This window comes from Myotis brandtii, unplaced genomic scaffold, assembly GCF_000412655.1.
Source record: "Myotis brandtii unplaced genomic scaffold, ASM41265v1 scaffold691, whole genome shotgun sequence".
NCBI lineage: Eukaryota > Metazoa > Chordata > Mammalia > Chiroptera > Vespertilionidae > Myotis > Myotis brandtii.
Window position 1 is genome coordinate 1,437,534 of NW_005370704.1, and position 10,066 is coordinate 1,447,599.

Below are 10,066 nucleotides of genomic sequence, written 5' to 3' on the forward strand. Positions count from 1 at the left end.
CGACCTCTCTGTTTCAGGTTTGGGGCCCCCGGAGACAGACAGTTCAGCAGTGGGGGCGCCTACCCCAGCGTCCCCCTCTCCGCCCCCCTGCCCGGGGTGCCCACGCCCGTGTTCGCCACTGTGGACGGCCAGGAGAAGTTCGAGACCAAGGTCACCACGCTGGACAACGGGCTGCGCGTGGCCTCGCAGAGCAAGTTCGGGCAGTTCTGCACGGTGGGAGGTACGTGCCCTCTGGGGCCGGGGAGCGGGCTCTGTCCCCGGGGGAGTGGGCTCTGTCCCGGGGGCGCGGGCTCTGTCCCGGGGGAGCGGGCTCTGTCCACAGGAAGGTGCACGCGGTGCCAACCTGGCCGTTTGGGGGGCTTGTCCCCTTTCCTCTCGTCTGTACCTGAGATTTCTGACGACCGCACACAGCTCCATAAACAGACGAACGCTGTGGCTGTGGGACCATCGCAGCCACGTGGGGATCGGGCCCTCTCCCTCCTGTGACGCCGTCCGTCCGCCTGTGGAGTCGTGCTCACAGCGTTAACTGAAGAGGTTTCTTTTGTGTAAGTCGTCTGTTTTGAAAACTGACTTAACCTGTCAATTTTTTTTTTTTTGCCAGTTCTTATTAATTCAGGATCAAGATATGAAGCAAAGTATCTCAGTGGAATCGCTCACTTTTTGGAAAAGTTGGCGTTTTCGGTCAGTGTCCAACGTGTGGGTTTTGGGTTGTAATTGGGAAGAATTTATATAGCGGTGCTTTCTTATAGGGGTTACTTTATTAAGTTGCCAAGTAATGGTAATAAAAGGTCACTTAATTTCGTGTTGCTTTGAAAGCAAAGATAAACTTTGCTAGGAGCTGTGCTTAGGGTTGTTCTGGGGTTGCTGAACCCGCGGGTGCCTTCCTTGTACCCCTAGTCCACGGACCGCTTCGCCAGCAAGGACAGCATCCTGCTTACCTTGGAGAAGCACGGCGGCATCTGCGACTGCCAGGCGTCGAGGTACCAGCTCGCACACAGCTTGTCGCGCGCCCCCGCGGAACTGCTCGGTGGTCAGGGTCCCACAGCCCTCAGAGAGGCCGTGGCGACGGCGATGAGAAGTGAGCGCCCGCCGGGCAGAGTGGGCGGGAAGCACACACTCATGCAGAGAACACTCCCAGGGCCAGGTGGTTCCCCGAAGGCTGTGCCAGGGGACTTGAGCCAGGCAGGAGCTGGGCACACAAGAGCCCCGTCCCCAAGGTGCTCACAGATCGAGCAGAAGCCACGCCACAGGAGCCAGGCCCAAGGGCGGTGGGAGTGTGGGGCCCGGGCAGCTGACGTGGTTGGGAGTCGGGAAGGAATGCCAGGAAGCCTGGCACCGGGCTGGTTCCCCCACTGGCCAGTCAGTTCACACAGACGCAGACACCGACAAGGGGCTCGGCACGGCGGAGCCTGTGCTGGAGCGAACCCTCCACTGGGCAGCGCAGTGCTGCACAGGCTGTGTGCGCTGTCGTCTGCCTGTGGCCACCCCGAGGCGGGAAAAGCACGGCTGGTGCGGGCTGTGCGCGCTGTCGTCTGCCTGTGGCCACCCCGAGGCGGGAAAGCCCGGTGCGTGCTGACCCTCGGCGCCGAGTGATGTCACGTCCCCAGGGCCCCGCCTGCCCTCAGGGCCGGTGTTGCTGGTTTTTTCCAGAGATACCACCATGTATGCGGTGTCTGCCGATTCGAAAGGCCTGGACACGGTGGTGGGCTTGCTGGCTGATGTGGTCCTGCACCCCAGGCTCACAGGTGGGTGTTGAGGCCGCCTGGGGCGGGACACTGGGAGGTGCAGGGCCCTCCCATGGGGACGCGCACTGTATCTTTGGAGACCTCAGCTCACCTGCCTGTGAGTTGGTGCAATTTTATTGGAAATAACGCTGGCGAGGGGCAAGTTTTAGTGCTGGTTCTCCGAGACACCAGCTCACACCCTTTGACGGGTTAGCAAAATTGGTTCTTTGAGCAGCGTGTCTTGACTGTCTGTAAACATCCTGGTCCGTTCCCTTCTGGGCCCTGCGAGTGGTGGACTCGCTCCCGCCAGGGCCAGGGCCAGGAGCGGCCACGTTGCTGTCACAGCCAGTCCGACCGCTGCTTCCACGCAGCCTGCCTGTCGGCTGCAGTTCCGCTCAGGGCTCTCTGGCCTGTTGAACAGCCTCAGCACTGTCACACCCATTGTCCTCACGTCCTCACACAGCACTGCGGCAGGTCAGGGCCAGTGCCTCCAGCGGGGCGGGCCGGGGCTGAGCAGGGCCAGGGGGCTGCTGCGCGCTCTCCCTCCTCACACGTGTCCCCCAGGCCTGCCCCAGAGGAAGGCAGAGGGACGGCCAGTGTTCGCCACCAAGGACGCTCGGCCCAGCTCTGCTGGCCTGTGGGGCCTGAGCCCTGTCTCCTGCCCTTCACAGAGGAGGAGATTGAGATGGCGCGCATGGCTGTCCAGTTTGAGCTGGAGGACCTCAACATGCGGCCTGACCCGGAGCCTCTCCTCACCGAGATGATTCACGAGGTGCGAGGCCGCCCTGTGTGCCGGGCGGGACCAGGACGGTGGGAGGGGCGTTCTAACCTTTCCGTCCCTACAGTGACCGGGTCGTCCCCTCCACCGAGAGCAGCGGTTCTCAACCTGTGGGTCGCGACCCCTTTGGCGGTCGAACGACCCTTTCACAGGGGTCGCCTAAGACCATCCTGCATCTCAGATATTTACATGACGATTCATAACAGTAGCAACATGACAGTGATGAAGTAGCAACGAAAATAATTGTATGGTTGGGTCACAACATGAGGAACTGTATTTAAAGGGCCAGAAGGCTGAGAACCACTGATGGAGAGTGAGCCTCTGTGGACCCTTGGGGACTGTCCGCCCTGGAGGGGTCTCCACGCACGGGAGGCTGTCCTGTGGCTGGAGGCCGCTTTCCGGGAGAACACGGTCGGCCTCCACCGCTTCTGCCCCACAGAAAACATAGCGAAGATCGACCGCGACGTGCTCCACTCCTACCTGAGGAACTACTACACGCCGGACCGCATGGTGCTGGCGGGCGTGGGCATCGAGCACGACCACCTGGTGGAGTGCGCCAGGAAGTACCTCCTGGGCGCCCGGCCGGCCTGGGGGAGCGGGGCCGCCGTGGACGTTGACCGCTCCGTAGCGCAGTACACCGGGGGCGTCGTCAAGGTACAGGGCAGGGGACCGTGGCCTCGGGTCAGACGCGCTCTGTGACCTCAGGTCTTGGTTCGTTTTGTTGGTTCTGGGGAGTTCAGTGAACTGCACTCGTGGCTTTGCCTCGAACACGTCCTGGTCTCTACAGCGCACGTTCTCGAAGCCGCGTGCCTATTGTGTTTAGCTTCAGCGGGGTTGGGGGTAGATCTGGCTAAGGCACTGGTGAAGCCTGATTCACTGACTGTTCTTGCTGGTTACAGCTAGAGAGAGACATGTCCAAGGTCAGCCTGGGCCCCGCCCCGTTCCCTGAGCTCACGCACATCATGATAGGGCTGGAGAGCTGCTCCTTCCTGGTGAGTCCCGCAGGCTCCCTCCCCGCTGGCCCCGCGTCCCCCGGCCCGGCGCGGCCCCTGTGAGCTCCGTCCTCCTCTCTGCAGGAGGCTGACTTCATCCCCTTCGCGGTGCTGAACATGATGATGGGCGGCGGCGGCTCCTTCTCAGCTGGCGGGCCCGGCAAGGGCATGTTCACCCGGCTCTACCTCAACGTGCTCAACAGGTGAGTGGCGCTGCCCCTTGCCATCCCCAGGGCCACAGGCCCAGCTGAGGGCGTCTCACCTTCCAGGTGTCTCTCCCTCCCGTCCCTGCAGGCACCACTGGATGTACAACGCCACCGCCTACCACCACAGCTACGAGGACACGGGGCTCCTGTGCATCCACGCCAGCGCCGACCCCAGACAGGTGAGGCCAGGCCGGTGAGGCCAGCTGCTGCAGGGCGTCTCAGGCGGGCTGTGTAAACAACTCTCGCTTTGGCCTCATGCCTCCCTCGCAGGTTCGAGAAATGGTGGAGATCATCACCAAGGAGTTCATTTTAATGGGTGGGACTGTGGATGTGGTAAGTATGGCCCCAACACCGGTGGCCCCAACACCGGTGACCCCGTCCAAGGCTGAGCTTGTCCTATGGGGAGCCCTCCGTGGTTTTCACTGGGCACCTGGTCTGCTTGCACCTGGCTGACCCCGTGCGTCTCCTGGCTGCCTGAGGTCCTCGGCTCTGCTGACAAACGCCGCACACAAGGCAGGGCCCTCCCGCCGCCTGCGGGCGATTCAGAGCAGCCCCATGCGCAGCCCTGCCAGCCCTCCTGGCTTCTCCTTTTCAGCTCCTCGGTCTCTAGCCCAGCGCTTGATACCTTACGTGTTCAGAAGCCTCGTTACTTCCTGGCCCAGAACTGGCACAAATAGCACATTTTACACGCACATACACACGCATTGCGCACAGGTGTACACGCACGCATGCGCACAAGTACCAGACAAGCCCAGCGTGCAGGCCCCGTGCCTCGGGGTCGGTGCACATGCTTTCCCTCAGGTCACACTGTGCGGCCCCGTGTTTCCTGTAGCCTCTCGTGCTCCCTCTGAGCAGAAAGAAGCAGCGTCACTCCAAGCGGAAGGGCTTGAAGTCACTGGCGGGTCCACAGGGCCCTGCTGGGCAGGCAGTGCTCCCTCCCGACGGGAGGCGCCGAGGTCGCCTTCAGTATTTGCCTGAAGTGCAGTCGTGAAGCGCAGTCCTGAACGGGCAGCTGCTTTACTTAGAAATGACACAACTTCCAGCCAGTCTCTCAGGACTTGCTCTGCGAAGTCTGTCGGGTCCCAGAGCCATCGGGCCACCTGCCTCCCAGCTGCCTCTGTCCTCGAACCCCAGGCCGCACTCCCTTGTAACACTCACCCCTGGTCAGAAGGGCTCCCGGAACAGAGCTGGTAGCTGAGCTGTCCCCTCAGCGTTGGCCCGGGAGCACGGTGGGCAGGGCCTGGGCACCGGGGAGCCAGCCGTCTGCCTCAGCGCTGACCTTGGGCCGGGACACCCTTCCGAGCCACTCGGTGGCTTGAGTGCCTGGCTGACGGCACGCCGGGCTGTCACCCTCAGGTGGAGCTGGAGCGAGCCAAGACGCAGCTGATGTCCATGCTCATGATGAACCTGGAGGCCAGGCCTGTGATCTTTGAGGACGTGGGGAGGCAGGTGCTGGCGACCCGCTCCAGGAAGCTGCCCCACGAGCTGTGCGCGCTCATCCGTGAGTAGCCATGTGTGAGGCTGCGGCTCTAACCACGGGGCCCGGGGGCTCGCGGGTGGCGGGTGTCTCGGCCCCAAGTGTCTGTGGCCTCTCACGTGGCCTCCAGGGGGCTCGGACGTCCTCCGCCGAGTGCCCGGTTTTACTTGCTCGTGCGGCTCAGGGGACAATTTCTAGCTTTCTGATTCCCAAGGGGTCTGTGACCCAGAGGTGGGCACTCTGTTGTGAGGTGTCGCCTGGTGTGAAGCTGGCACCGTTTGTAGTGTCCCCTGGGCTTGGAGTCCTGTGGGGCCCCGCAGGCCCTCGAGAAGGACGGTGCTCCACCTTCCTGTGGCCTCATCTTCCGCAGCAAAGCCAGCCCTGCCGGGTGCGTTGCCAGGTGGCTCCTGGCTTCTCTGCCCGGCTCAGTGTGCAGCCTCTGCCGCGTTCCTCCCTCAGACCACACACTCGGAGGGGAGGGCTCCCTTCTCTGCTGACCCACCAGCTTTTCCCTGAGTTCCTATGGGGGGCATGTCCTGTTGCATTTGGAAACATGGACACTTCCCCATCGCTAAGCAAAGCCAAGCCCGCTCCCGTCCTTCGCCCTGACCCACGGGCAGTCCACACAGCTGCTCCTGACCCTCCGAGTCCTCCGCTCCTCTCCCCGGGGTGGTGGCAGATTAGCGGCCTGGAGGCCCGGGACCACAGTGTGTCAGGCCTTCCCGTCCCTTGTCCCCGTGCCAGGCGACGTGAGGCCAGAGGACATCAAGCGAGTTGCTTCGAAGATGCTGCGCGGGAAGCCGGCAGTGGCCGCCCTGGGCGACCTGAGTGACCTGCCCAGCTACGAGCACATCCAGGCGGCGCTGTCCAGCAGAGACGGGCGCCTGCCCAGGACCTACCGGCTTTTCCGGTAGAGGCTGTTTGCACACGTTTCTTTGGAGGTGAATTTAGTGCAAGAACTGAGCGCTGCGAACCACAGGACACTTCTCCGCAGGGTGAACTCACACGCTGACGTGGCCGCACTCGGCGCCCTCAGGACTGGGTGTGCCTCCAGCACTCCACTCGGCCGGGTGGCGTGCAGAAGGCTCCGGCCACGAAGCGCCTTGTCAGTGCCAGGGCATGGCCTGGGCACGCTGACTGCTTCACGGTGCGGCCATGCGCCTGGGCTGTCTGCCGATGTCATCAATTGCACTGGTGTCCTCACCCTTGATTTAGGATGGGTCGTTCCAGGCCGTTGGAATTTTCTAGAACAAGGCAGGGAAGTGCCAGCCACCTGTCCCCCGATAGGCCTTCCGTTTGACCCAGCATTGCCAGGCCGCTTGCCCTCATTGGAAGATGGGCTCTGACTTCAGGTGTCCACGCACAGGGTGGGAGGGGCTGGGAGACGGGAGCTGTAGGTTCAGAAGGGAAAGGTTTGTGCTTCTCAAACTCCAGTTCCCATAGAAGCCCCAGGTTCCACGTGGGAACCCCGAGTCCCCCGGGTAGTTCTAGGCCACCACAGTGTAGAGGGCAGCGTCCTGGCATGGCCATGGGGCACTGGAGGAGAGGGGCCTCCATGTCATCTTTCCTGTGACCCCAGGCAGCCTGGCCTCTGCCGTACAGGGGTACAGGGGGGTGTGCGTGGCGGGGGTGGGGGAATCAAATAAACACGTCCGCGTTACTTCTGTCTGCAATCGACTGTTTTGCAGGGCCTGTCAGTTGCTTTACAACACACCCCAGTGCAGGCGCCTGGTGGAGCATGTCGGTCCACTGCCCTCCGTCCACTGGGGCGGGAGGGAGCCCGGGGGTCGGGGGCTGTCAGTCCAGCGGTGGACTTTCCGTGGTTAGACTCCCTGTGGTTCCACACGGGCAGGCACCTTGCCATGGACGGTCCTGCAGCTCCGCTGCCACCAGGTGTGCGCTGCGGCGGGACAGAGCCCGAGGCAGGAGGTGGCTGGGCCTGGCACCTGCCCGCTCCCTCAGGGCTGGATTGGGCTTCGACCTGGCAGCTTTGCACACATTCTAGAAACTGCCGACTCCCAGACGTGTCTGTTTTGGAAACTGGTCCTAAGTTCTCTCTGCCTGCTGGGTCCCCTGCCACCCTCAGGGCCCCAGGCACTGAGTTCTCTCAGCAGGGACCACCCTCTCCCACGCCCTGCCCTGTCCTGGACAGCACCACGCTTCCCTCCCCCACCCCTCCAGCCCCAGCCGTCACTGCCCGGTGAGAAACTGCCGACTTCCAGACGTGTCTGTTTTGGAAGCTGGTCCTAAGTTGTCTCTGCCTGCTGGGTCCCCTGCCACCCTCAGGGCCCCAGGCACTGAGTTCTCTCAGCAGGGACCACCCTCTCCCACGCCCTGCCCTGTCCTGGACAGCACCACGCTTCCCTCCCCCACCCCTCCAGCCCCAGCCGTCACTGCCCGGTGCCTGTGCTCCCAGGTGTGGCACCCTTCTCTCCCCTCTGTTCCTCCGGGGCAGTTGCCCTGCTGCCAGGGAGACGCACAGCCTGCGAGGCGAGCCTCCGGCACCGCCCTCCCGGTCCTGTTCCCGCATGAAGCCCCTTCCAGAGGCTGGCCACGGTCATTTAAACATTTTCCCAGTGAACTCTGTCCTCCTAAAGCCTCGCGGCCGGTACGAAGCAAATCTCTTCCGACCCAGGATCTTACCAGGGGTGACGGCCGCCCCAGAGACGAAGCGTGACCTTGGGCCAAACTATTTTCAGATTCACATTAAAATCTCTTCCACGGTTTGGGTCAGACCATGCCTAGAAAGAACCATAAAATTGTACTTATTTCAGTCCCTGTTGCCACACCCTTTGTAAGAGATTTTCAGGTAATTAACTTGAGCCTCAGCGGCTTTCAGGGTCGCGTAGCTCCCCGAGATCCCTGGGATCGGCTGTGCCGGCGACTGCTGCCACGGGGTGGCGTGTGCTGCTTTACCGCTTCTTCTGGAGGCTGATGCCGGTCACGTGGCTACACGGTGGGCACTGACTTCCCGACTCACACCTATAGGACGGGTGTGGCCCGCACGGAGGGGGGGGGGGAGGGGGGGCGGCTGAGGGACGCTGTCAGCCGCCAGCCCAGAGCACCCCTGCCTTTTCCTACAAGCTCTGGTGAGAACGGCCTGAAGACAGGCTGTGTCTAGGACTCACACTTTGACCAGAAAGTTAAAGACTCAAAATATGCATTTATTTAAAAATATAAATATGGAAAATAAATAATTGGAAAGACTAGACCAAATGCCCTGGGTTTCCCCGCATTCAAAGCCTACGCCTTTTCAAGAGATGGAACCAGATGGGAAGGAATAATGGTCTAAACACCTTGAAATCCAGACGTGGCGGTGCCAGCCTGGGTGGCAAGGAGGTGCCAGCCTAAGCTTCCAGCAGCGGCTCTGGCTGGCAAGGGCACTGCTGCTATTGACAGGCCTGTGGTGGGGGCACTGCTGGTGGCTGGAGGGGCAGGGCCCTGTCCCGGCCCAGCAGTGGGGACCACGCTTGCTCCCTGGACGTTATCTGGCTTCAACCTGGTGACCAACCTGGTCCCAGCACGTGCCGTGGGATTGGGGGACCCGGGTCACCCCACTGAGCAGCCTCCCTGGTACCAGGCCAGGCATGTGCAGAGAAAGGGCCGGAGGATGGAGACGCAGACGCTGGAGTGGCTGTGAGCTGGCCACGTGTGGCTCTGCTGCTGCTGGAGAGGCGTGAGTCCCGGGAGATGGTGGCAGGTCTGGTGGGGCATCCTCGGGCCCAAGCTCTGCCTGCGGAGAGGGAGGCTGGGTGTCTGCGGGGAAACGTGTAAGCGAGCAGCGGGTCTGGCCCAGGGATGAGGTGAGGGCCGGCTCCGCTGCAGCCCCGTCCCGCTGGGTTCCTGCCAGGACGGCGGCCTGCCTCTGGCCACGGCTGCTCAGCGTCCCCCAGGCTGCGCAGTCCAGGCAGCACGTCCTCGTCCTCGCCAGGGATTCCGGCGGCGGTGCCAGCCCCCGTGGGCAGACCCTCAGGACACGGTGCAGATGGCGCTGGCGTGCTGTGTCTTCAGGGCCTGCTGCCTCTGCATCTCTTTGGAAATCCGCCGTTTAATCCCGATCAGGTACAGCTCGCGGTCGAACTTGCCGGCCGCTAGCGGGATGCTGTGGAGGAAAAGGCGTCAGGAGGGGGGCGGGCCCCAAGGGTGCCCAACCTCACACTCCAGGGTGGACGCTGAGCCAGGCTGGCGCTGTGAGCCAGGCGGAGATCACTGGGTCTGGCCAGCCCATGGGCGCGGGGGCCAGGCCAGGTCCCGACCCTGTGGTGGTCACTCCAGTGACGGCCGCTCAGGTCCACCCAGGGCAGTGATCTCCGCGTGGGCCCTGGAACCTGGCTCCTGTCTGGGGGCAGGATTCGGAGACCATGACCTGCGCCTAGGTCCAAAGCTGGCACCCCCATGGCAGGCAAGGCGCCTGTCCCTGCCCCCCGCCTCGCCCCGTGCCCCGAGAGTGGACGGGCCTGGACGGTACTGACTTGTCTCTGCCCGGCCTCACTTTCACGCGGAAGAGGCCGTACACGGGGCGGTGGTCGGAGGTCTTGACCCCGGGGCAGGAGGAGTAGGTGAGCGGACAGATGTCACCCCGGTGGCGGCTCCGGTACAGGACCCGGTCCTGCAGGGACAGCCAGAGGCAGGGCCCCCGGTGACGTGAGCGGAGTCCCCAGTCAGTCCTGCTGTGGAAGCCCGTCCCGGAGCCCCGCACCCCAAACCCCCTTTATCGCCGGGCACCCAGGTGCCGGGAGAGGCAGGTGTGCCACTTCCCCCGCCGCCCGGATGCAACATCCGTGCCCTCAGCCCTGTGGAGCGGACGAGGCAGCCAGGTTCCAACCCGCCCCTGCCTCCCAACGGGGCCCCGACAGCCAGTGGTCCAGGGAGGGCCCCAGGGAGTGGGC

General features: G+C 63.2%; 2 protein-coding genes across 2 annotated transcripts in view; one reads left to right on the top strand and one right to left on the bottom strand.

Moving 5' to 3' along the window:
• Nucleotides 1-625: 625 nt before the first annotated feature.
• On the top strand, nucleotides 626-6,837 carry PMPCA (peptidase (mitochondrial processing) alpha). The gene is made up of 11 exons (XM_014529709.1): nucleotides 626-696; nucleotides 922-980; nucleotides 1,653-1,745; nucleotides 2,396-2,496; nucleotides 2,893-3,156; nucleotides 3,402-3,494; nucleotides 3,579-3,697; nucleotides 3,789-3,879; nucleotides 3,971-4,033; nucleotides 5,057-5,201; nucleotides 5,922-6,837. Exons 1-11 carry the CDS (start codon nucleotides 626-628, stop codon nucleotides 6,089-6,091), a joined length of 1,269 nt encoding a protein of 422 aa, XP_014385195.1. The 3' UTR covers nucleotides 6,092-6,837.
• Nucleotides 6,838-7,856: 1,019 nt separating this feature from the next.
• INPP5E (inositol polyphosphate-5-phosphatase E) overlaps nucleotides 7,857-10,066 on the bottom strand; it is a 9,902-nt gene continuing 7,692 nt past the window's right edge. The window contains exons 10-12 of the mRNA XM_014529701.1: nucleotides 9,650-9,786; nucleotides 8,094-9,279; nucleotides 7,857-7,918 (exon numbers count right to left, since the gene is read on the bottom strand). Coding sequence (XP_014385187.1) covers nucleotides 9,147-9,279; nucleotides 9,650-9,786 — 270 coding nt within the window. The 3' untranslated portion in view covers nucleotides 7,857-7,918; nucleotides 8,094-9,146. The remainder of the gene's footprint in view (nucleotides 7,919-8,093; nucleotides 9,280-9,649; nucleotides 9,787-10,066) is intronic.

Bases quoted from the DNA above. Each gene is read 5' to 3' on its own strand.
- PMPCA (XM_014529709.1), top strand. From the start codon at position 626: ATGAAGCAAAGTATCTCAGTGGAATCGCTCACTTTTTGGAAAAGTTGG. The intron at 697-921 runs GTGGGTTTTGGG...TTCGCCAGCAAG, and splicing joins TTTCGGTCAGTGTCCAACGT to GACAGCATCCTGCTTACCTT. The intron at 3,698-3,788 runs GTGAGTGGCGCT...CCGTCCCTGCAG, and splicing joins TACCTCAACGTGCTCAACAG to GCACCACTGGATGTACAACG.